Raw genomic sequence first — 23,658 nt, 5'->3', positions numbered from 1 at the left:
TATAGCAGTTTGTTACTATGTCTGACTGAAGGCTTTGGAATTAACCTTGAGCAACTTTCAAATTAGGATGCTTTAAAGATTCTCCTGGGAAAATATACCCAAATCACTGTAATTTTCATCTCAGGTCCTCCCGTCTCTTGCTAATATTCACTGGGCAAGAGCCAGAAGCAATCCTTTGATCCTCCACTCCTTGAAATATTTCCCCCCAGAAATAAAATATGTTCTGACATTCTTCCCATTCAGGCACATGCTGAAAATATTAGTTTCCTGTGGCTTTTCATGTCCCGTGAGAATGGTTTTACATTACTCATTTAACACGGGTTATATTGTTTTATAGCCCTGATTACACAATTAGCTCGGAGATGCTAAAATGTGCAGGTTTGATCTCCAAGAACAAACCCACTGCATTTCTGCAATAAAATCCAGCTGCCAGGCTGTGGCTTCCCATCCTCCAATCCCCAAGACAGGCTCCATAAAGATTTAACACAGAGCTAACTGTAGAAAAATTAATATGTGGGCTAATCCCTCCTCAGCATCTAATCTAAACAAATCCGCTTTGATGCTGAGCAAAAGCTGTATCATGTTGGCATTTTCTGTTTATTTTTTTTTCTTTCGCCTACAAGCCACGGCAACCACAAACCACAGCAGAAATGTGGACTAAAGGAAATAGGCTGAAGGATCAACTGAAGGTTATAAGTATGGGATATCAGTTATGACAGTGTCTCCCAACCTTGGCAACTTGAAGATATCTGGACTTCAACTCCCAGAATTCCCCAGCCAGCATTCGCTGGCTGGGGAATTCTGGGAGTTGAAGTCCAAATATTTATTTATTGATTGATTGATTGATTGATTGATTGATTGGATTTGTATGCCACCCCTCTCCGGAGCCTCGGGGCAGCTAACAGCAACAATAAAGCAGTGTACAATAGTAGTCTGATGTTAGAAACAATTAAAAACCCATTAATATAAAAAAAAACCAAACATACATACATACATACCATGCATAGAATTGTAAAGGCCTAGGGGGAAGAGGGTCTCAATTCCCCCATGCCTGATGGCAGAGGTGGGTTTTAAGCAGCTTACGAAAGGCAAGGAGGGTGGGGGCAATTCTAATCTCTGGGGGGAGTTGGTTCCAGAGGGCCGGGGCCGCCACAGAGAAGGCTCTTCCCCTGGGTCCCGCCAAGCGACATTCTTTAGTTGACGGGACCCGGAGAAGGCCAACTCTGTGGGACCTAACTGGTCGCTGGGATTCGTGCAGCAGAAGGCGGTCCCTGAGATAATCTGGTCCGGTGCCATGAAGGGCTTTATCGGTCCTAACCAACACTTTGAATAGTGATCGGAAACTGATCGGCAACCAATGCAGACTGCGGAGTGTTGGTGTAACATGGGCATATTTGGGAAAGCCCATGATTGTTCTCGCAGCTGCATTCTGCACGGCCTGAAGTTTCAGAACATTTTCCAAAGGTAGCCCCATGTAGAGAGTGTTATCTTCAAATATCTTCAAGTTGCCAAGTTTGGGAAACACTGGGTTATGGGAAGCTTCCTTTTTGTCTTCAATTGGATGTGGAATGCCAACAGGGTTTCCGATGACTGCAGAATAATTTTGTCTGCTTTGATCTTTGGATTCTGGCAACAGAATCAAGCAGCCAAAGCATTTGCAGAAGATATGAAGGGCGCCTATTGTTTCATTGGTAGTGGGGCCAAGGGCTGGACTATGGCAATTTGTATAATTATGAATGTTGAGAGCTCATAGTCTCCTATAGACACTTTAAAATCTGCCCCGAAGCATTTCTTTATGAAAGCTTTGTGAAATTGCCTTTGCCCCCCTCATTCGGTGACTACCATCAACTAAATTAAAGACAGCTATAATTTGCTAGTAGGAGAATATGTACCACATTTTTCAGAATACAAGACGCACCAATTTCCCCCCCTAAAAGAGGGTGTAAATCTCGGTATGTCTTATACACCAAACGCAGCCATTTTTGCTGTCCCGAAACCCTGTCCCACCATCTGGAGAGAGCTCTTGGGTGTTGGGGAATGGGAAAAATGCCCATTTTTGTTTTTTGGCAAAATAAAGGGGGTGGGAAAAGGGTCTGGGGAGCCTGCAGAGCGCTCCTGGGAACAGGGGGAAGGCAAAAATGCTTCAATTTTTTTTTAAAAAAATGGGCAAAATGCGGGCATTTTTGCCATCCCCGGCACCCAGGAGTTGTCTGCAGGCTCCCCAGATCCTTTGCTCATCCAATTTTTGTGAAAAACAGGCAAAAAAACAGCCCACTTTTTGCAAAAATGGGGCTGTATTGGACTTTTAATTACCCCATCTAGTATGACTGGAGGAGGAATTCTGGGAGTTGAAGTCCAATAGTCTTAAAGCTGTCAAGCTTGAAGTTTGTAAAAAGTGTACATGGTTGTAAAAAGTATTCTGCTACATTGGTATTTTATTAAATAATACATCACTACAGAATACTTTTTTCCTTGTTTTCCACCTCTAAAATCTAGGTGCCTAAGCTGTATTTTTTTTCAAAATATATGTTTGAAGGCACATATTTAAAGGCAAATATCTCAAGGAGTAGGTAGAACAAAAGAAATTATTACTATAAGATGAATTTACATCCCCAGCTGATCTTCCAATTATAACTGTGGTTTTCTATATTAGAATCAGGATTTAAAGGCAAGAATAATTTACATATAGATAGTATGCCTTAAAATTGTCAGAGTACTAACAGATGTTTATTCTATTTTCCTGTCTCAAACACATGCAGACAGAAAGAACATTCTGAATAACTTCAACATTTTTTAGCCAAACATCTTAGATGTGTGATGAATCTCCCCTACCCAAAACCATTCTCAAGTTACTTTCAAGCAATCGGAGTATTTTTTTAAAAAGTGCAGAGATGAATAAAACACTTAATTGATTGGATTAAAAACAGATTTTTAAAAAGCCTCTTTGCTTTGAGAATGGTCATCCTTAGCATATTTTTAAATTACGGTAGGTTGTAATTTCTTCATAAATACAGAGGCTCAGCTTAATTCTTTCCACATCCAAGCCAACACACACACACAAATACACACAAACATTCTTACATGCAAAACTGCATGATCACTTCACACTAACAAAGGTTTCCAGGAGCAGATGGCAGACTGTAAATCCCAGAGACGCTTTATTAGCGAACTACAAAATAGGCCCCATTGCCTACCAAAGTCATGCTTCACTTTGTGAAGCAGTGACCCTAACAAATCCATTTTGTTTCTTGTCACTATGCTGAATCCAATGAATGAATCTGACATAACAAGACTGGGTGGTGAGAGAAACTGAGAAAGCCTTCAGTGTTCTTGCAAGATCCCCAAGGCTTGCGTGTTCTATGACATTTAAACAAGGCACGTCCAGCTCCACTAGAAGATATCTAAAATAAAAACAAAAAACGTTGCCTATGAATGTGTGATCAAGAGTAAAGAAGGACCAATGAAAAGTGTTCAACAGAAATACTTGGTTATCTAGGACCGCATGTATGTATGTATGTATGTATGTATGTATGTATGTATGTATGTATGTATGTAAATATTCCATATTTACAGCAGCACGAAGCTTAAAACTTCAGCCTGATGATGGTGAATGTGATTTCACCGAAACGTCGCATAGACACTCAAAATATTACACGGGGCAAAACCCGAACTCAGAACAATCTACATATATATATACAGCTAAAAAAACATTTGACATATATATATGTATATATATATATATTTTTTTTTTTTTCCGTAGATTTTCACAAGTACAGGTATGAAGGTCTTGGCATATTCGGGTTTCTTCCCGTGTAGGATTTAGAGATTTCTGGCGACATTTTGATGACGTTCCACTCGTCATCTTCAGGCTGGTGCTCGAATATGCCAAGATCTTCATATATATGTGTGTGTGTATGTATGTATGTATGTATGTATGTATGCATGTATGTATGCATGTATGTATGTATATTGTCTTGTATATATATATTGTGTATGTGTGTGAGTGTGTGTGAGAGAGATATTGTGTGTGTATATCCAAATAATTTCTGGAAGACAAAGAAATTTACATCCTGGTGAACACCAATCCAATATAGAAATCAGACAACCGGATTGAGAAAAAGGTCAAATCACTGAAGAACAGTAGCAAATGAAAACAGTGGACCCATCCTACTGTATTTTTATGTCAGACATACCTCTGTCCAGGTCAACTGTACAATTACTAGGAACCCCAACCTACAACTTTCCTAAAGGGCTCACAAATAAGCTTGCGCAACTCACAGAGGGACGTAAATACTCCATCAATTCCTCATTACGGTGCATCCAAAAGATCAAAGACTTGACCATAGATGAAGATGAAATCATGATCTCGTTTCATGTCACAACACCCTTCACTTCCATAGACCCAAAACTAGCAAAAGAATCCCTGACAGCACTACTACACACCACATCCGACCCAATCCAAATACGCTAAGACTGAAATAGGCAGAATCATGGACCTTATCAGCCTTTGCCTGACTACATACGTTTAGTTTATTGGACAAATATATCACCAAATCTCATTGCTGAGACAATTATTTAATACCTGGAATCTACAACATTCCCATGCATTCAACCCGAAGTCTGGATGCGGCACATAGATGACACCTTCGTCATAATAAAAAGAAACTATTAATATCATTTTCAAAAGAAAGAAAATCACAAGGGGATAGAAAACAACACACTCCACTTCCTCAATAGCAGCAGAGGCAATTATGGCAAATTAGAAACATAAATCTATCGAAAAACTGCCCACACCAACCACTACCAAGGTAACAACCTAACCTCCCACCAGAGAAACTGAGTAAGAACACTACTTAGACGAGAATAAACATACTGCAACAATCCCAAACAGCGGAAAAGAAATAGAGCATCTATATTAATGTCTTCCAACAAAATGGATATTCGTGCAATTTTATCCAAGTCCCTTATCACTTAATATGTACCATAGCACAATAACATTGCCACACATCAAAAAGATCTCAGAAACAACAAACATGATTAGGAGGACTGGAGGCTAAAGCAAGCGATGCACCGTTGAGGGAACTGGGTATGTCTTATCTAACGAAGAGAATGACTAGGAATGACACGGTAGCAGTCTTCCAATATTTGAGGGGTCATCACAGAGAAAATAGGGTTGATCTTTTCTCTAAAGCTCTGAAGGAAGGATAAGAAGTAACCATGGAAGCTTATCAAAGAGAAAGCCAACCTAGAATTTCCTGTCAATGAGAACAATTAATTCAGTGGAACATCTTGCCTCCAGAAGTTGTGTGTGCTCTTCCTCTGGAGATTTCTAAGAAGAGATTGAACGGTCATTTGTCCAAAATGGTATGAACTCACCTGCCTGAACAAACGGTTGGATTAGAAGATCTCCAAGATCCATTTCAACTTTGTTGTTCGTACGCACACAAACCAACTAAAACACTCCAAACATCCTATGCCACAGGTGGCACACAGAGTCATATCTGAGGACACGAGAGGTGTTGCCCTATGTCAGTCCATTACACATGTGTGCACTGGTCAGCTGATTTTCAGCCTTCTTTTCAGCCATTTTCGCTCTCCCCGGGCTTCAGGAAAGTCTCCTGAACCCTGGGGATGGTTAAAAACTTCCCCAATGAGGAAGTATCCCACTGGAGATGGTTCACGGACCAATAGCAGATCACTTCTCATGCTTGTACACCCTGTTTTTTTCCTCCCATCTATAGGTAGGTAGGTAGGTAGGTAGGTAGGTAGGTAGATAGATAGATAGATAGATAGATAGATAGATAGATAGACCTACCTCCATCCATCCATCCATCCATCTACTCATCCATCTATAATATATATATATCCCAAACTTGCAAAGAACTGATAAAGAAATAAAGTGAGACTAGTATAGATGTATTTTGACCTATTTAGCTCTCGTCAGCTAGCCATACCCCTGTAGGATTCGAACCTGGTTTGCTTGCCTTGCTAGGCAATGCTTTTACCCTCTAAGCCACAGGTTCTCCTCCATTATCAGCTGATCCAGGGAAAGATAGAAACACAAACACACCTCCATCCATCCATCCTTCCTTCCTTGTAAGCTGCCCAGAGTTACCTGGTTGGCTAGACAGACAGCAAAAACATTTAATAAATAAAGACAAACAAGTCTAGCAGCAACATAGACTAGACAAGCCAGATGTTCCACATGTAGTATAGAATTTATAGGATGGATACCAAAGAACTAGAACAGTAAAGGAGATTCTAGGAAGATAACAAATCATGAAAAAATTACAGTATTAAGAAATCACCCAAGTACTTAAAGAGCCCAAACTTTAAGTGGAGTGAAACTTACATTCCAGAACTCAGCTCACCAGGAAGCTGGGGAAAAGGATGTTTTCTATCTTACAGCCCCCCTTTTTTTCATCCCCCCCCCCCCCCTTTGGCATCCTCACCTCCATTCTGGGATAATTAGCTAGGGGAAATTAATATTTCCATTTTCTTTGATTGGAGACGAAGAGAGTACAAGAGAGTAAGTCACTTCAGACAACACAAGGAAGCCCGGAGGGTGAAGCTTATTAAGGTTTTGCCAACTTCAGATAGCAGCTCAAACCAGCCAGAGGGTCTTAATTAACTTCTTAGGGGAGCAGAGCAGTTTGAGAAGTGATAGCTTATGTAAGCAATCTCTCTGCTCTGCAAGGGGGGAAATTCTTCTAGGAGAGAAAAAGGAAAATGGGTCAGACAATGGAACATAGGCCCAAGATGGCCTTCCCCAAAGCCTTAGATATTTGTGGCAAACATGGGGACCCTGAGACACGAGATTGTCCTTGGCCGATATGAATGTTTGAATTGGATGAATGTGGATGACTGCATAACAGGTTTTAGATTTTTATTAATTTTGGGGGTTTTTTTTAAATAAAATTTTATTACAATACAAAGATTAAAAAGAGCAGGTATATAGTGTTGTACATATTGTATCATTTCAGAGTATAATTATTATTTGTATAGTTGTTGTATTTTTATTAATTTTGTATATGTCATAGAAACATAGAAGATTGACGGCAGAAAAAGACCTCATGGTCCATCTAGTCTGCCCTTATACTATTTCCTGTATTTTATCTTAGTATGGATATATGTTTATCCCAGGCATGTTTAAATTCATTTACTGTGGATTTACCCACCACGTATGCTGGAAGTTTGTTCCAAGCATCTACTCTTTCAGTAAAATAATATTTTCTCACGTTGCTTCTGATCTTTCCCCCAACTGACCTCAGATTGTTCCCCCTTGTTCTTGTGTTCACTTTCCTATTAGAAACACTTCCCTCCTGAACCTTATTTACCCCTTTCACATATTTAAATGTTTTGATCATGTCCCCCCTTTCCCTTCTGTCCTCCAGACTATACAGATTGAGTTCATGAAGTCTTTCCTGATAAGTTGTATGCTTAAGACCTTCCACCATTTTTGTAACCCGTCTTTGGACCAGTTCAATTTTGTCAATATCTTTTTGTAGGTGAGGTCTCCAGAACTGAACACAGTATTCCAAATGTGATCTCACCATATCTTTTTAAAATAATTAGATTTCTCACTTATATTGTTTGCATTTACAATGCCGCCCTGAGTGGCTTTGAGAAGGGCAGCATAGAAGTCTAATTAATAAATAAAATAAAATAATGAAATAGCTGTAGCTCGGGTGCAGGCTGAGGGCTCATTCTCTGAGCTTCTGGGTTGCTTTCTGAACACTTAGAGTTAACCTTAGAGATTGCCAAGCAATTGCAGGCAGCTTCCAGCACTGACAACTGAAGGTGAAGCCAAGTCAAAGGGCTGGCTGCCAAAGGGCAGCCAGCAATGCAGCATTGAGTGGGGCTAGCAAAAGGAAGAGTGGCATGGGTATTCTATTTATTCTATTTATTTTATTTTCTTTGTTTGTCAAAAACATGTACCAAATAGCAAGTATGGTGGTACCTCTACTTAAGAATGCCTCTACTTAAGAACTTTTCTAGATAAGAACTGGGTGTTCAAGTTTTTTTTTATTTTTATTAAAATTAAAATTAAAATCACAGGGAAATACACCAGGAGGGAATTTCTCCCATAAAGATTTCAGAGGAACAAGAAGAAACCAATGGCAGCATCCACCATCACATCCAATAATAAGTCTGTTTCTGGGGGGGGGAATGTATCAAACTCCTGGAGATTAAGGTATTAAAGTCAGTACTTATTTCAGAAGACTCAAGGTGCTCTTTTTATTTCCGCCTATACATATTTTATGTGCAAAGACTATTTATCCATTTCACCTGACATGTTTTGTCAGTCATACTGCTTATCACTTGACAAGAGTTTTCTATTTCTAACAGCAGCTGTAGACACTAACAGACTGGCTTCCCATCTAAAACAGCAGGGGTGAATGTGTGACATCACTTCTAAAGAGCTGAAAGCCAAGAGCTTTTGCAATTGAAAGGGAGATTGTACTTCCAGGCTGGTGGGTTGGAATTGCTTATTGGAACTGTTATTCTTATTTCCAGAGTCCTGATAGTGCCCAGGTGTGTTTAACTTCAACCCCCACAAGCCCCCACGCTGGCTAGAGCGGTGTTTCTGAAACTTTGCAATTCCCCATGCTGAATGGGGAATTCTGGGACTTGAAGTCCATACCTCTTAAGGTTGCCAAATGGCCTAGAACAGGGGTAGGCAAAGTTGGCTCTTCTATGACATGTGGACTTCAACTCCCAGAATTCCTGACCTAGCTCAGGAATTCTGGGAGTTGAAGTCCACATGTCATAGAAGAGCCAACTTTGCCTACCCCTGGCCTAGAACAATGGTTACCAAATGGTGGTCCACAAGAAATTTTTGGTGGTCTGCAGAAAAATTATTTGCATTTTTATATTGCACCAAATGAGGAGTCCTCAAACTTGGCAACTTTAAGACTTGTGGACTTCGACTCCCAGAATTCTCCAGCCAGCAATGCTGTGGACTTCAATTCCCAGAATTCTCCAGCCAGCAAGGCTGGCTGGAGTCTTCTGGGAGTTAAAATCCACAAGTCTTAAAGTTGCCAAGTTTGAAGACCTCTGTACTATATACTATTTACATTTTTTTAAAAATTTATATTAGTGGTCCACAGGATTTAAACTTATGGATTTAGTTGTTCCTGCCACACCTGCAATGAGACATATCTTGAGATCTAATGGCTCTCACCCAGACAATGTCCTTGAAGGCCTGAGCTGTTTTCCAAGGTCTTGAGTTAAGAGTGGATGGAACCCTTTGTGGGATGTGGTTTGTAGATGGTTTTTTTTTTTGGTTGAGGAACTGCATTTGCATTTTGTTTATTCATTTTATATTCCATTTTGGAGCTGCTCAGAGTCATTTGGGAGTTGAGCGATACCCCCGTAAATAAATAAATAATAGCTAGATTTGTATTATGCATGATGCTCAAAGCAGAATCTTATTCCCTTTGTTTGCATTAAAGTACAGCATTTTCTCTTGTTTATCCCTAACAACAGATAAAACATTTGTGCACCCTGTTGGGAGTGGAGAACTAACTGGCAGGGGGAAAAATACAGCCACATGAGAGAATCTCAAACAGGAAGATGATTTCCATAATCACTAAAATGCTGAACTCCAGTTCTTCAGTTAACAGACATGATGAGCTTTATTTCTGGGAAATCTTGCATAGGATTATCCTGTGAATCATTTATTTAAATTTCACAGCAGAGTATTAGGCTGTGCTAGGAAATTAGTTAGGTGAGTACTTCATTCAATCATGTGAATAGGATTTTTAAAAAAAGTTTGCTCCTGCTCTTTATTAAAGTTGCTACCCATAAGGCAGATACGGGTAATACATATAACAAATAAATTGCTATGGTTGTAATTTGAGGAGTCAAATGTGGAAAGAGAAAAGGTTAGGAGCAAGTAGGTTGTCATTAAGACTATAGTGCTTTACGAGAGTCGAAGATTAAGACTGTCAACTGAGATTATCGAGTGGAAATTAATCCATTTTTAATGGCAGTCAAAACTCCACAAGCTATCACAGAAAAATAAATATATTCAACATCGGCTTTGGGTTCTGGTCAGACAGAAAATATTGGACACAGAATTCATCTCTTTGCCAAAATCAGGCGTTAATAAAAGGCACTATCCATTTATGATTAAAATCTCTCAAACAAAGTAATGACAGAGGCAGGCATAAGCCAACAATTCCATATTTCCAGTTTTATCAAGCTTTTGAATAAATAACTGTACTAATTTCCCAAAGAAAATGGAAGAATTATATGTTAGTTAGCCTTTAGGATCAGACTAGACCAGGGGTCTCCATCCTTGGCAACTTTACTCCAACCTGTGGACTTCAATTCCCAAAATTCCTCAGCCAGTATGAGCTGGCTGAAGAATTCTGGGAGTTGAAGTCCACAAGTCATAAAGTGCCAAGGTTGGAGACCCATGAACTAGATCACAAATCAGAAATGCAGTCTCCTTTTGTTTCCCAGGCTGAAAGGATCTTTTAAGATCATATGGCTGAGGTTGACAACAAACTACCCATGAAGACAACACATTTTTTTGCTTTACAAAACAATGCATGCATTATGTATTGTAAGAGTGCGATCAGCACAACAAATCTACTTAATTTTTAATGCACCCAGATTTTAAAGCGGGGACCATAAAATCTTGTTTTGCCCCCTACAGAGATATTGTTCGATGCCAAAACATTTTCTAAAAAAATGAATATCCTGGCAGCAAATAAGATGCTTGCTTTTCTAAGGATTGGGCTACTTATTTTTAGAGGTTTCTTTGCTTTGTTATTGTAAAGTTTCATAAAGTACCTAAGCTGTCTCCAATAACTGGAATCAGAGAATTTATGCTAAGCTGACATTCATACAAAAATGGTGACAAATGCACAACAATTTTTAATATTTAGAATCTCAATTGCACTTGCAATTAGATTTCAATCCTGACAGGACTAAAGCCTTCCATCCTTCCAAGGTCAATATGCAAAGAACCATTTCTTCATTGTAAATCACATGGAGTGATTGCAAAGTGCAATGGGGTGGTATATAAGCCTAAATGCTATTGCAAGGTTTCACACTGTATTCAAACATGTTTTTAATTAAAAAACCAGCCCCCCCTTTTAAATCAACATACAGTATATCTAAACTTTTCCTTTTTTCCCCATGTGCCAAGTAAGTGATTTTTCATATGTATAACAAGCATAGTATCTTGCCTCCTTTGTTTGATATAACACATTTTTGCACATGCATAAACATTTCAAAAATAATTGTTGTGCTGTTAATCATTACTTAACCTGTGGTGAAATCATCATATTTTATGCTCAAACACATTATTTCAAATGACTGCAAATGCACATCAATTTGCAATGCTATCCATCTCAGTATCTGAAAATGATTAATATAAGTTAGTCTGCAGGTTGTGTAAACTTTGATATATTTTTAAAAATATACATGATTGGCTATGTCACAGCATTAACCAGTTTTATTGCTATGGAAAAAAGTGTGGGGGGAGTTCCTATTGTTAATTTTATTACTCAAGAGTCATTCTATTTTATAAAAACTATAGATAGTTACATATAGGAAGAAAGTACTATTATTTAATTAACTAACCTACAGTTGTCCATATTTAAATGACACATGACACTGATGACATTTTGAAAATCAGTAAAAACAAAAACTAAATATAGAAAGAGAAATGGTAGGAAACTAAATCAATGTCTGGGCTCTACACAAAACAAATGCCATTTTGCAAAAAGTGAACAACGGGTTGTATTTCTGTAATGTATTTCAATAAATATAAAACTATAAACTGTTATGGTTTGGGATGAAATAAAATTGGCGTATTACTGTTATGGATAATTTCCAAAACTCAAAGGCTGCCAAGAACATCTTCTAAGCTGAATTCTAGTTATGTTGTCAAATATTTATCTTCACAAGTCCCTGAAAGTATCATCAATCTATTTTAATATATCTTTTAAGATGCCATCCTTATAAAGATTTCATCTTGATTTCTTGTGTAAAATCCTTCTGCACAAATTACTAATTCTCTTTAACTATGACTCTGAAACCTATCCCTGGTGCTTTATTTGGGTCACATATTCTCCATTCACTCCATCGCTCCTCGCCATATCTCAACGGCCAGGAGAAGTAAGGATATTTTAAATATCAATCATAGTTTTTTGTTGAAATGAATGTTTTCTTCATATGTACCCATATCTGCTGCCATCTACCATATTTTTCGGAGTATAAGACGCACCGGAGTATAAGACGTACCTTAGTCTGTTCAGTAGGAATGAAGACAAACCTACAAACACTTAGAAACTTGATTTTATGGCAATAAAATGGAATATTTGCAAACATCCGCAGACTTTTGTTAAGAATAAATAATTGAATTTTGCAGAGTTTCTATTAATAGGCAGACAAAACATGATTGGGTAAGAAATAAGACCTTAAATTATATTCTTCTATAACATCTTGTTTCTACTCTTGGTTTGAATAGTGTGTGTGTGTGTGTGTGAATTTCAATCTCTCGACTGTATGCAATACTCGCAAAAGTTATGAGCTTTTCTCATTTTTGAAAATTGGATTTTTTTATTAACCCAACTGAACCACAATAAACTGAGTAACATATCATACAATGGAAAATATTTGCAGTAAATGTCCCAGGGCCATTTATAATTGAAACTACTTTTCTACATTCCAAACAAACCCTCTTTATATATGCCATTTTTACCTTCCTTCCAGCGATATTTGTGTATAATTTGAACACCAAGAATTTCAACTGTCAAAAAAATCAGAAATTCCAAACAATAATATTTCCATTAGAAAACATATTAATTTCCAAAACTTTAAAACTTTGTATCTGACATATTGACAAAAGAATACGATATCTTTTAAATTCAGCCTTCAGCACTCACCATAATATCAAGTTCCTGGCATTACAAATTAGAGAATTAGTATAAAAAGCATCAAAAGTTATTATGATCCGTGAAAAAGAAATAAACTATCATCCATTGCAAACTGATTATTCCACATTTGATCTGCAGAATGAACATTGCTGCCTTCAAGAGCTGAATCACATAAAACTTGGATGATTTTTCTCCTAAATGCTTGCTTAATGTCAAGGAGAACCTAATCTTAAAACAGAATTAGCAATGTCAATAGCATATGACAATCATTCACATTAGTTTATCATCTACACATTATAATCAAATTATACATACAAAAGAAAAAGGAAATTAAGATCTGGTAAAATTATGAATTTCTGTTCTTTTGCCTTGTATGTTTGCCTTGTACGTTACTGGTCAAGAAACTGAAAGGAAATTGGGTGGTTATTTTTTCAGATTAGGGCAATTCTAATGCATCTTTATACTTGTGAGGATACTTTATACAGTACTATGAGTATTCTAATGCAGAGATTAATCTCTTTGCAATCATACAGAGTGAGATACTGCAATTATGAGTTCCCAGGCAGTAGGATTCAGGGTTTACTATTCTCCATTTGGGGAGATACTGTATTTGTATAGGTGGATTTTTTATTGCATAAAATCAACTGACTTAACTATGAATTGTTAAATAACACTATTTTTTTCTTTTCACAACAAAAACCAACTACTATTTTTTGCTCCATAAGACACTCCAGACTATAAGGCACACCTAGCTTTTGGGAAGGAAAACAAGAAAACAAAAAATCTGCCTTTGCCTCCCAGCCTCAGCACATGGCTCCTCAGGATTCCACTCTGTTACGATAGCTGGATCCTGGCTTCCTGTAGCCCTGCCAATCAGTGGATGGCTGACCAGAAATAGCACTATTGCTGCCTCTTCTGTGTCTGATGCGTCCGTCGGAGATCCCTGGAGCCTTTACCAGTGTTCCCCAGCTATTGGATTGGCCTCCTGGAATACTGCCAATCAGCTGTTCCAGGTGACGGGAATCAGTGGTGCCGCCTATTGACAGTTGGATCAGCCTCTCAGAATGCTGCCAATCAGTTGTTCCAGGCAGCAGGGATCGCAGCCTATCGCCACCGCTCGCCAGAGAACAGTGGCAACAGGCAGCAGTGGCGCAAACAGTGGCAGCAGTGGCGCATACAGCTGATTGCCAGTATTCCGGAGGCGGATACAACTGCTGATGGGTAGCAGCAGTGATAGGCAATATTCGCTCCATAAAATGCAGAAATTTCCACTCATTTTGGGGGGGGGGGGAGAGTGCATCTTATAGTGCAAAAAACAATCCAGTGTTTGTCTCTAAATTTTGATTTTGAAATTTTAAAGGTCATAGACAGGGAGCTGAAAATCATGTGGCCTTGAAGGCACGTCTGAACTTCTGATCATATTCCTTTACATACCTCAGGAATAAACCTTACCAAACTCAGAGATTTACTTCTGAGATAATGCCCACAGTAATCTTAAATATTGAGTCCTTAACAGAAGGCTGACTCTTTCAGCAATCAGCAGATTGTTGTTGTTTTGTTTTCATAAAAAGTAGAGTTCTATAATTCTCTATTTCACACTGCCTTGTGTATTTCATGCCTACGGTGTCCAAAAAATGTACACACGTGACAGAAACTCAATAATGATGTTCTTTTACAAAGAAGTGTCTAGAGGGAGGATTAAAGTGGAAAAATAGTGGAAAGCTATTCCCCCTGCCACATTTCCAAAACTCTTCTTGTAGTTTATTCTTTCAACTGGTAGCCTCTAGACATGCTTGGCACAACTCTGGAATATTCAACTTGTTACTTCTAGTTAAGAGATTGAGAGAAACAATGCAGTGCCCTCAGGATAGCACCTAAATAAATATATGGCGAACTATACCGTAGAAGATTTTGTCTCAATACATCTGGGAGAGACTGTGATAGGCTTTGTTATAACCTTAGTACTTGCCAATGATAGCTTCATCACTATTGGACTACATCTACTGAAAACAGATTCAAAGCCATATTCAGTGGAGGACTGTAGGACTAGACTACAGAGCACCAGCTCTTAGAGTAATGTAACTTAACTTGTTTCTTAGGTTAGAATCATTACTCCTACTATAATCATAAAAATGTACACCTTTCTGAACACAAGCAACAGTTCGTGACTGTAGTCAAGTTACCTACTTTTCCAGTTTCTGAGGACCAAGTGCTTTCTCAATTGATGCTCTCCATGCCAAAAGCATCAAATTATTTTATGCTTATAATATATTCATGCAACACAGTACAGTCAAAGTAGTACTAGGTTGAAGCCCTAGCAGTTTATATTTGAAAGCATCCACAACACATAGAAAGCAATAGATTACATTTTGGCACCATCTAGCATTCTCTAGATATCTTTGGACTAAATGAAAATGCATTAGCATTAGTAGGATTAGGATTAGAATTCATATTCTCCTGATTTTTAGACCTTTAACCACACCATTATAATAGCTCTCAGAATCCAATAATGCCCAACATTAAATACGATGGGCACTACGTTCAACCTATCTGGATGATACCATGTTTGGAACACTTAGAATAAACATTTGGTCTCAGGGTACTTTGTTTTATTGTAATCTTCTTTACTGCAAATGAATTGGACTCTAATTCTCATGGGAAAAGTTATCTTTGGCTTTCTGTTATAGGATTCCAAGCTCTACTACAGCTTGTAAATCATAGGTTATGTTTTAGCCTTTCATTTGAACCCTGATAATTCGAGTTTTATTCAGCAAACTTTGATAACTGCAATATACTTAGCAAAACATGTTTAATTGAACAATTTAATAATACCTCCAACTTCCTTCTTCTCCATTTTGATAAATTGAATTTTAACTGAATTTTAAATTTATGGTCTTTATTGGTTTAATGTCTTATATGGCATTTTTACTGAATGACGAAGCCACCTAAAAGAGATGTGCAGCATAGAAATATAATAAATAAATAAATGTCAACCAACCTAGAATTTATCACCGTGTCGCAGTATAATTTAAAAAGTCTGTAATTAGATGGCAAAATAATCCACTAGATTCAAGAGATCACAACGGCATCTTGCTTTATTTTTATTCAGACAAGCTGCATTGTATTAGATTCAATGTTGATTTCGTGTAATGCAATACAAATAATAATGCTTGCAGGAGAAAAGTTATAGCATTTTAGATGTTGCTGCAAAATTGACTCATTTGGCTGACCTATCTGTTGGCTACATATCTCACTGCAGGTTTAACAGTTGATTCCAAGCTGGAATAAAAACACAGTAGCCAGAATTTCAGAGGTGTTGAGATATAACTCCCCAAATTTCCAAGCATGTTGATAATGCTGGGAATTATAATCCAGCACATCAGGATGGTAAAAATACCTGTTTGCTCACATAATTACCTTTTGCCAAAAGAAATTGACATATTTTAAATGCACTGTCATAATTCTTAGATTTAAAATATTTGCTACTTTAAATGGTCTCATTTATTTGCAAAGGTACTCCTCAACTTACAACAGTTCACTTAGTGGCCAAAGTTACGATGGCACTAAAAAAAGGGACTTGTGGCCATTTTTCACACCTACGACCAATGCAGCATCTCCATGGTCACGTAATTATATATTGTAAACTAACTCACATTTATGCAGTGTTCTGGGGTCACATGTTTCCCTTTTGCGGCTTTCTGACAAGCAAAGTCAACAGGAAACCAGATTGACTTAACAAGCATGCCACTAATTTAACAACTCCACTGATTTACTTAACAAATTTCTCACTTAGCAACATAAACGTAAGGATCAATTGTGGTCGTAAATTGAGGGCTACCTGAATTTGACATCTTTATCAAGCTCTTCAGTATATTTTATGCAGATGCTGAATTCCTTTTATTGTAAATATATTTATTAATTTTTAGTTTTAAAAGCATAGGTTTAACAGAAATCAGCCATATCTTTCTCCCATTTATTCTGTTTTCATTTCCTTCAATTTAAATATCCCAGTTGCTCCTTTAAATAGTAATCATCAGATATTTGAATTTCCAGTGGTCAATAATAAAAACATCATTGTAATAGGGGTGTAATAAATATATATATGGAAATGAAGCGGAATACTTTAGAGTCCTTAAGTCTTTGCAAACTGCTATGCCCCTTGATAGCTATACCCATAATCTCAAATCAAAGAATTATACATCAAATACAAAGGATATCAGCGTGTGGACCTTTTAAAAAACAAAAGATCCTGTCTTAACAAAAGATATTCATTTCTGTATTCCACTCTAAATTCCCTGTTGCAGTATACCGGAATCAAAAGGGATAGGAAACAAGCAAGTATACACTTAAATCTCAGCCTCCCAATTACGCTTTTCTACCAATTAATCAACCAAAGCTTTTATTATTTATTCCAAAATTGATATCCTGCCAACCAGCTAAGAATGGCTTTCATGAAAGCTATCAATCCACTCAAAGCAGCTCCATTTTAAGGCTTTATATAAACAGTCAGCAAAACCAAAGCATTCTTAAAAGGTAACTATTTCATTGATTACTCTAGCAATTAAAGTTTGCCATCAGGAGTTATAAAACTAAATACCATTCAGCTTGATATCCCCTAGGATTGCAGCTTCAATCAATTAAATAATCAGCTCATCAATAAGTCCACACCATGCAAAATAGGCCATGCAGAATGCATTTGGATTTTTAAAAATTCCAAATATAGGCAGTTTTGTAATGTTTTCTGGATGGGCGCAAATGTTGCAGGGATACCATAGTAATAATTCTTTTCCCGCCCCACTTTCTGCCTTTAAGCGGTTTAAATAAAACAGATGATCTGCTATTATTTAACACAATCTTGGAGGTTCCAGGACCCTAAAATGAGGCAGGGAACCCACAGAGAAGTTGCTCTTCTTTGGAATGCTTATTTACAATAGAAAACAACAGATGAAACCGTATTTATACAAGTATACCTTGCCTAATGTCCCCCAGAAGAGTAAGAACATCCCAATTCCACATCTGTTAAGGTTTGGCTTACAGAAGATGGACAACCATCTAAATATGAGCCAACAGTGTGCAGCAGCTGCCAAAAAAGCCAACACAGTTCTAGGCTGCATTAACTGAGGGACGGAGTCATGATCACGTGAAGTGTTAATACCACTTTAATAATGCCTTGGTAAGGCCACACTTGGAATACTGTACTGCATTCAGTTTTGGTGGCCACAAGATAACAAAGATGATTAGTGGACTGGGGACAAAAACATATGTAGAACAGTTTCTGGAATTGGTATGTCTAGTTTAATGAAAAGAAGGTCTAGAGGCCACATGATAGCAGTGTTCCAAATATCTCAGGGGCTGCTACAAAGAAGAGGGAGTCAAACTATTCTCCAAAGTATCTGAGGATAGGACAAGAAGCAATGGGTGGAAACTAATTAAGGAGAAAAGCAAAACTAAGGAGAAATTTCCTGACAGATTAATTAATCAGTGGAACAGCTTGCCTCCAGAAGTTGTGAATGTTCCAACCCTGGAAGTATTTAAGGTGATGTTAGATAACCATTTGCCTGAAGTGGTATAGGGTTTCTTGCCTAAACAGGGGGTTGGACTAGAAGATCTCCAAGGTCCCTTCCAACTCTGTTAATATATTATAGGGAAGTGGGATAAAGTAGTGCCAGAAATACATAAAATTTTATTTATTGAACTTGTATAGCCCCCACATCTCAGATGCTAGGTGGCTTCCAACAACCACTAGAAACAACAGCATGGTTGGTTGGGGAATTCTAGAAGTTGAAGTCCACAAGTCTTAAAAAGTTGCCAAGGTTGGACGTCCCTGTCTTAGCCCAATGCTTTTGGGGGAGGGGCGGGGGGAGCCAGGTCTTCATATCCTTCCTGAAGGCTAAAGTAAACAAACCTAACTAAAATAATGGCTGAAGTTCTAAATTCACTAGATCATCAACAATTTTACTTGACAACCTTTGTTCTTATGAAGGTTCAAGAGCCTAATTTCATGCCATGCAAATGTTCCAGAGAAATTATGTTTTGATAGACTGTAATATATCCAACGTGAGATCTCTAAAGTCAATTCTCAAACAGTAGCATAAAAAGAAGCGCATGGGTAGCTTCACTATCAGCTGAAAAACAGTTAATATGGAAAAGTAACTTCAGACCAGGGTTATGCTATTTGCTGTGGATATTTGCATTCGCCCTTGAGAAGGATGCAAATCTGCTTTTACAGCTCTGGAAACAACAGCATATTCACACTTGAAAGGTAACAGCAAACTCCCAATTAGCATAGTAACATAAGCATTGTGCAGTTATTTTCAGAAAGAGGAATTAGAAGTTATTTTAGTTTAAACTCCCCAAAGGTAAGTGTTATGCAAATGAAACTGGGTTCACCTTCAGTTTCAAAGAACAAAAAGCTTCTCATGGAGTAGGGAAAGAAACATATTTATGTAAATGGAAACTATACTGCACACTATAACTAAATCCAACATTTAATTTAATGCTTGAGAGTGGAAAAACTACCCGCAAAGTACTATTATCTTGGAAACTAAAGTATATTTCATAAGGAGAACACTTGAAACTAATGTCTATTTTTGTTTGTATCAGTTATACTTTTAAATTGGATAACAAATACTCTGGACAAAGTATAATATACCTAATTAAGCATTTTCTCACAGAAAAGCAATATTTTTCTGGGAAGTAAAAATAACATGCCTTCAGCCCTGTGCTTTCACGAATATCTCCATGCTGCTTTCTTGGCAATAGTAGAAAAGTAATCTGCCTTTTCCAGGAATTGTTTTCAACTTCTCAGTCTAATCTAGAATCCTTGTGGTCTCCCATCCAAAGAACTAACCAGCCTAACTATGGTCACTTCTGAGCCCAGGCCTGTGTAGATGCTACCGCCTGTTGAAGCAAAAACTTTTAAATATCTTGTCATTATTAAATAAATAAATAAACTTACCAAAAAAAATTCAAAATCTATATTATGGAAAATATTAAGACAGAGCAATTTATAGAGCTAGAAGGAGCCGTGGAAGTCTAGTCCAAATTTCTGTGCCCAAAGCAAAAGTCCTCATACTGTCTCGGACAAAAGGTATCCAATCTTGTCTTTAAAACCTTGCACAGTCATTTATCCGAGATGGCATGAGAGGACAGGAGGCTGGACTACAGGTCACAAGAGAATTATCTGTAGCTCGGAGTTGAACTGCGCTCTGATGATATTACTTAGTTGAGGAATGAAACATCTCCAAGCAACCAAACTCAGAGAGCACCGAGGACTCCATAGTCACAAGCTATGGACAAGCTACCTCCGCTGTTCTTATCAAGTTGGATATTATGGGGAGAAAGTTGGGGCAGGATATTTATCTCACTAAAATAGAAGAAAAGCATTTTACTAGTGGAGTTGCTTAAACTGCATTGGGATACAAAGAAAGTTGTAAAGCTGAAGGCAACGCCAACATGCATTATCTGTACTTCATGACAATTCTTGTACCTATCTGAGTTCTAGGAGCACGTTGTCACATAGGCAAAAAGTGTCCCATTTCAACTTATGGGATCATGGGTAGCCAGTGCATCCAAGACTACTGCACTGCTTGCCATGATTCCCAGATTCAAGTCAATTGTGCTGCATTCACTTGCTTTGAAGTACAGTATGCCCATTCAATTCCAATATACAGTATAGACATCCTAGAAAGTAAGGTCCACAGCTGAAAAAGCAGCAGTTAATGTCTGAAAATATCAAGTAAACAACAACAACAAAACCCATTAAATAAATTTATCTATAATTTCAGAGTAGCCAGGAGAAGTTTAAGAATATATATTTCTTTTGCTAGGAGAAATTAAATACGATAACTGAACAAAAGACATATGTCTCGGTTTCTAGTCCTCTAAATATTTTATTACCAAGCACTCACGTACTTGTTAAAATAGGATACTGGAATGAATAAAGGATTCCTTTTCAGAATCAACCCAATATCGAAGGTAAAATCTACAATTTTATGTAGCAAAATTTAAGTCACTTCTAGATTGTTGGTCTTATTTTGAACAGAATAAACTGAAGTTCAGGTATTGAATTCCATTTTTTATCTATTGCTTTGAGATACTGCAGAATTTTCTAAAACAGCACCTCAATTTAAATCCTTTTTGGAGTCCATTTAACAACATTAATTACAGGTTTTTAAAATGATTTCCTAATTCTTGAAGCCTTATCTATTTTTTAGCAGATTTTCCCCTCTTTTCTACAAGCTGGTTATGCAAAGAGGCTCTGACATTTCTCTAGTTTTAATATACATAAAAGCAAATTCTCCTGAAATTAGTAAAACATTATGTGAGCAAGGGCTTTTTCTCCCAGCCTGTACAGATGTATTTTAAGATTGCTGCTGATAGAAAAAATCAGTTTTAAAAAAAATCAAAGAAAGCATACTAGAGAAATAATTAGATGTCCAGGCAGCTCTGGAGGAAACAAAGGGAAGAATGAAATAGTCCTGCTGCAAACCAATATACGATTATTTTGGAGAATGCATTTGGAAGTGGGTTTTTTTCTTAGATAATTGATTTTTCCTTTATTCAAATATCTATTAGTAAAGACCCTCCCACCCCCACCCCAAACCCCATTGTATGTTTCTTAAGTATAGTTCAATTATAATTTTTTCCCTTTATATTTTTGGGAGAATCAGTGGACTGCATTGCCATATATCAATTAATACTGGTGCAACATTCACAAACATCTTCTCCTCTGTCCATCACAGTCAGAGGTTTTGACACCACAGCCTAAACCCCCCCCCCCCGCCCCCAAAAATGGGGTTTAAACCAGCCACTTTCAAAAGGGGCATCCTGTAGCAAAATCAGCACTTGCAAAGGTAGGTTTTTTTTCCTATCCCTTGGACTTCCGCAGGCCCTAGATTGAACAGGGAGGCCGTGTAACAACCAGGGTAACAACCAGGGAAGCATGTATAAATCTTTCACCAACCCAAACACCTGGGCCTGACCACAGCAAAGGCCATGAGGATGGGGGGGGGGGACCAATAGTAACCAACCTCTATGGATAAAAGACTTGAATATATATTTTCTTATTTTCCACATCTTAATATTTCTAAGCAGGTCTACATCCATCATCCATCCACACACATCCATCCATATCTGTATGTGTGTGTGTGTGTGTAGATATACTGTGTGTGTGTGTAACATATTTTTGCTGAATTTGAAAACGAAGGGAGACTAGTATAGATCTATTTCGGCCATGGATGGATGGATGGATGGATGGATGGATGGATGGATGGATGGATGGATGGATGGATGGATATAGATATTTAAATTTGCTTTGAAATATTAAGATGTGGAAAATAAGAAAATTAATTTAAAATATTTTTTTAATGGCAACTGCAATGAAACATAGTTACTCTTTGCCAGTGCCCAACCCGGCTACTGCAGGCATTGGAGGCATCACGGTTTTTTGGGGGGAAATGGGCGGGGATATAAATAAAGAAGAAACGGGTTTGTGGAAAATTAGACCTGAGGAATAAACATGATGGGACAAGGAAAGGAGTTGCCGCTTGGTAAGAAAAAAAATAACACCCCTCCCGAAAAAACCCTCCTTTTCTTTTAAACGTGAGGATGGTATCTGAGGGGAATTAAAAAGGCACAGCGGGGCGGAGTGAGAGGGTGGTGGTGGTGGTGTCTCAAGAGGACCGACTGGAGTGGGGAGGTGTGTGAGGGGGGATCCCCTCCGAAGTCCCCGAGTCTCAGTTAAATCTCCCCTCAGCAACCCCAGGGAGAGAAAGGAGAAAGCGGCTACGCGGCTTTCTCAGGGAAGAAAGCGCAGCGATAAAAAGTCCCCCCCTTTATCCCCCTCAGAGGCGTTTCAAGGGCCAATTGGGGTCTCCCGCCAACGCCACTTGTGGCGTCCTCCCGCCCCCCATTTTTGGGGGGAGGCGGTCAACTGCACCCTGATCGTTTTCTGCCCTCAGAGGGAGGCGGGCGCAACCCCTCCCCCCCTCAGGGAGAGCTTGTCAACCAATCGTCTTCGCGCTCCGGGCAGATCCCGCGCGGTAACGGGGCATCGCCGACTGAGGAACGCGGTCGGCGGCTCCCCACACAAGGGCAAAGCCCGAAGCCTCCTTGCGGGAGACGGACGCCCGGCATTAAAAAAAAAAAAGGAAAAAGCAAGCAGGAAGGAGGCAGAAAAGGCAGCGGCGACCTACATCAGGAGGTCCGGAGCGCCCAGCCGAGCCAAGAGGACGGGTCCCCCCCTGCTGTCCCTTTTGTCCTACACACACAAACACACAATAACACACACACACGGTCCGTCCCTACACACATACACACACGGTCTGCCTCCCTTTCTCCTCGGGTTTTACCTGCTAGTTCATCCGGCTCCAAGCCGCTGTCGGCGTCGATCCCGCACAGCACGAAGTAGTGGGCGAAGCGGCAGGGCGCAGAGCCCGAGCCTGGCCCCGAAGGAGCAGCGCCGCCGCCGCCGCTCATCTCTCTCTCGCGCCCTTGGCCTCGCTTTGCCTTCGCGATCCCGTCCGGCGCCCCCTTAACGCCTCCGCCGCGCTTCTGCCATGGCGCAAAGCCCGGCTGGCGGCCCTTCGAGGCCGGGGCTGCGGCGGCGCGTCTGGCAGCGGTGCGGCCGCCCCTCGGTCAGCTGAGGCTGCGGCGGCTGCCCGAAACCAGGCAAGACACCGGCTCCGCCTTGCCCCGCTTAAGCGCCGCCGCCAATCGGAGCCGCGGGAGGAGAAAGGAGGCCCGGCAGCCGCTTCCGCCC

The 23,658-nt window shown here is 39.0% G+C and overlaps 1 protein-coding gene across 2 annotated transcripts in view; it reads right to left on the bottom strand.

Annotated features, from left to right (window-relative positions):
- Positions 1-23,658, bottom strand: part of DENND5B (DENN domain containing 5B) — a 160,797-nt gene extending 137,139 nt beyond the window's left edge. The window contains exon 1 of one of the 2 annotated variants that reach the window (XM_070756372.1): positions 23,249-23,658. In XM_070756372.1, the coding sequence (XP_070612473.1) occupies positions 23,249-23,375 (127 nt within the window). In that variant the 5' untranslated portion in view covers positions 23,376-23,658. The remainder of the gene's footprint in view (positions 1-23,248) is intronic. The other variant, XM_070756373.1, reaches the window with a different exon arrangement.

The sequence above is a fragment of the Erythrolamprus reginae genome, chromosome 6 (genome assembly GCF_031021105.1).
Source record: "Erythrolamprus reginae isolate rEryReg1 chromosome 6, rEryReg1.hap1, whole genome shotgun sequence".
Classification (NCBI taxonomy): domain Eukaryota; kingdom Metazoa; phylum Chordata; class Lepidosauria; order Squamata; family Dipsadidae; genus Erythrolamprus; species Erythrolamprus reginae.
This window is presented reverse-complemented; position numbering and strand designations above follow the sequence as displayed.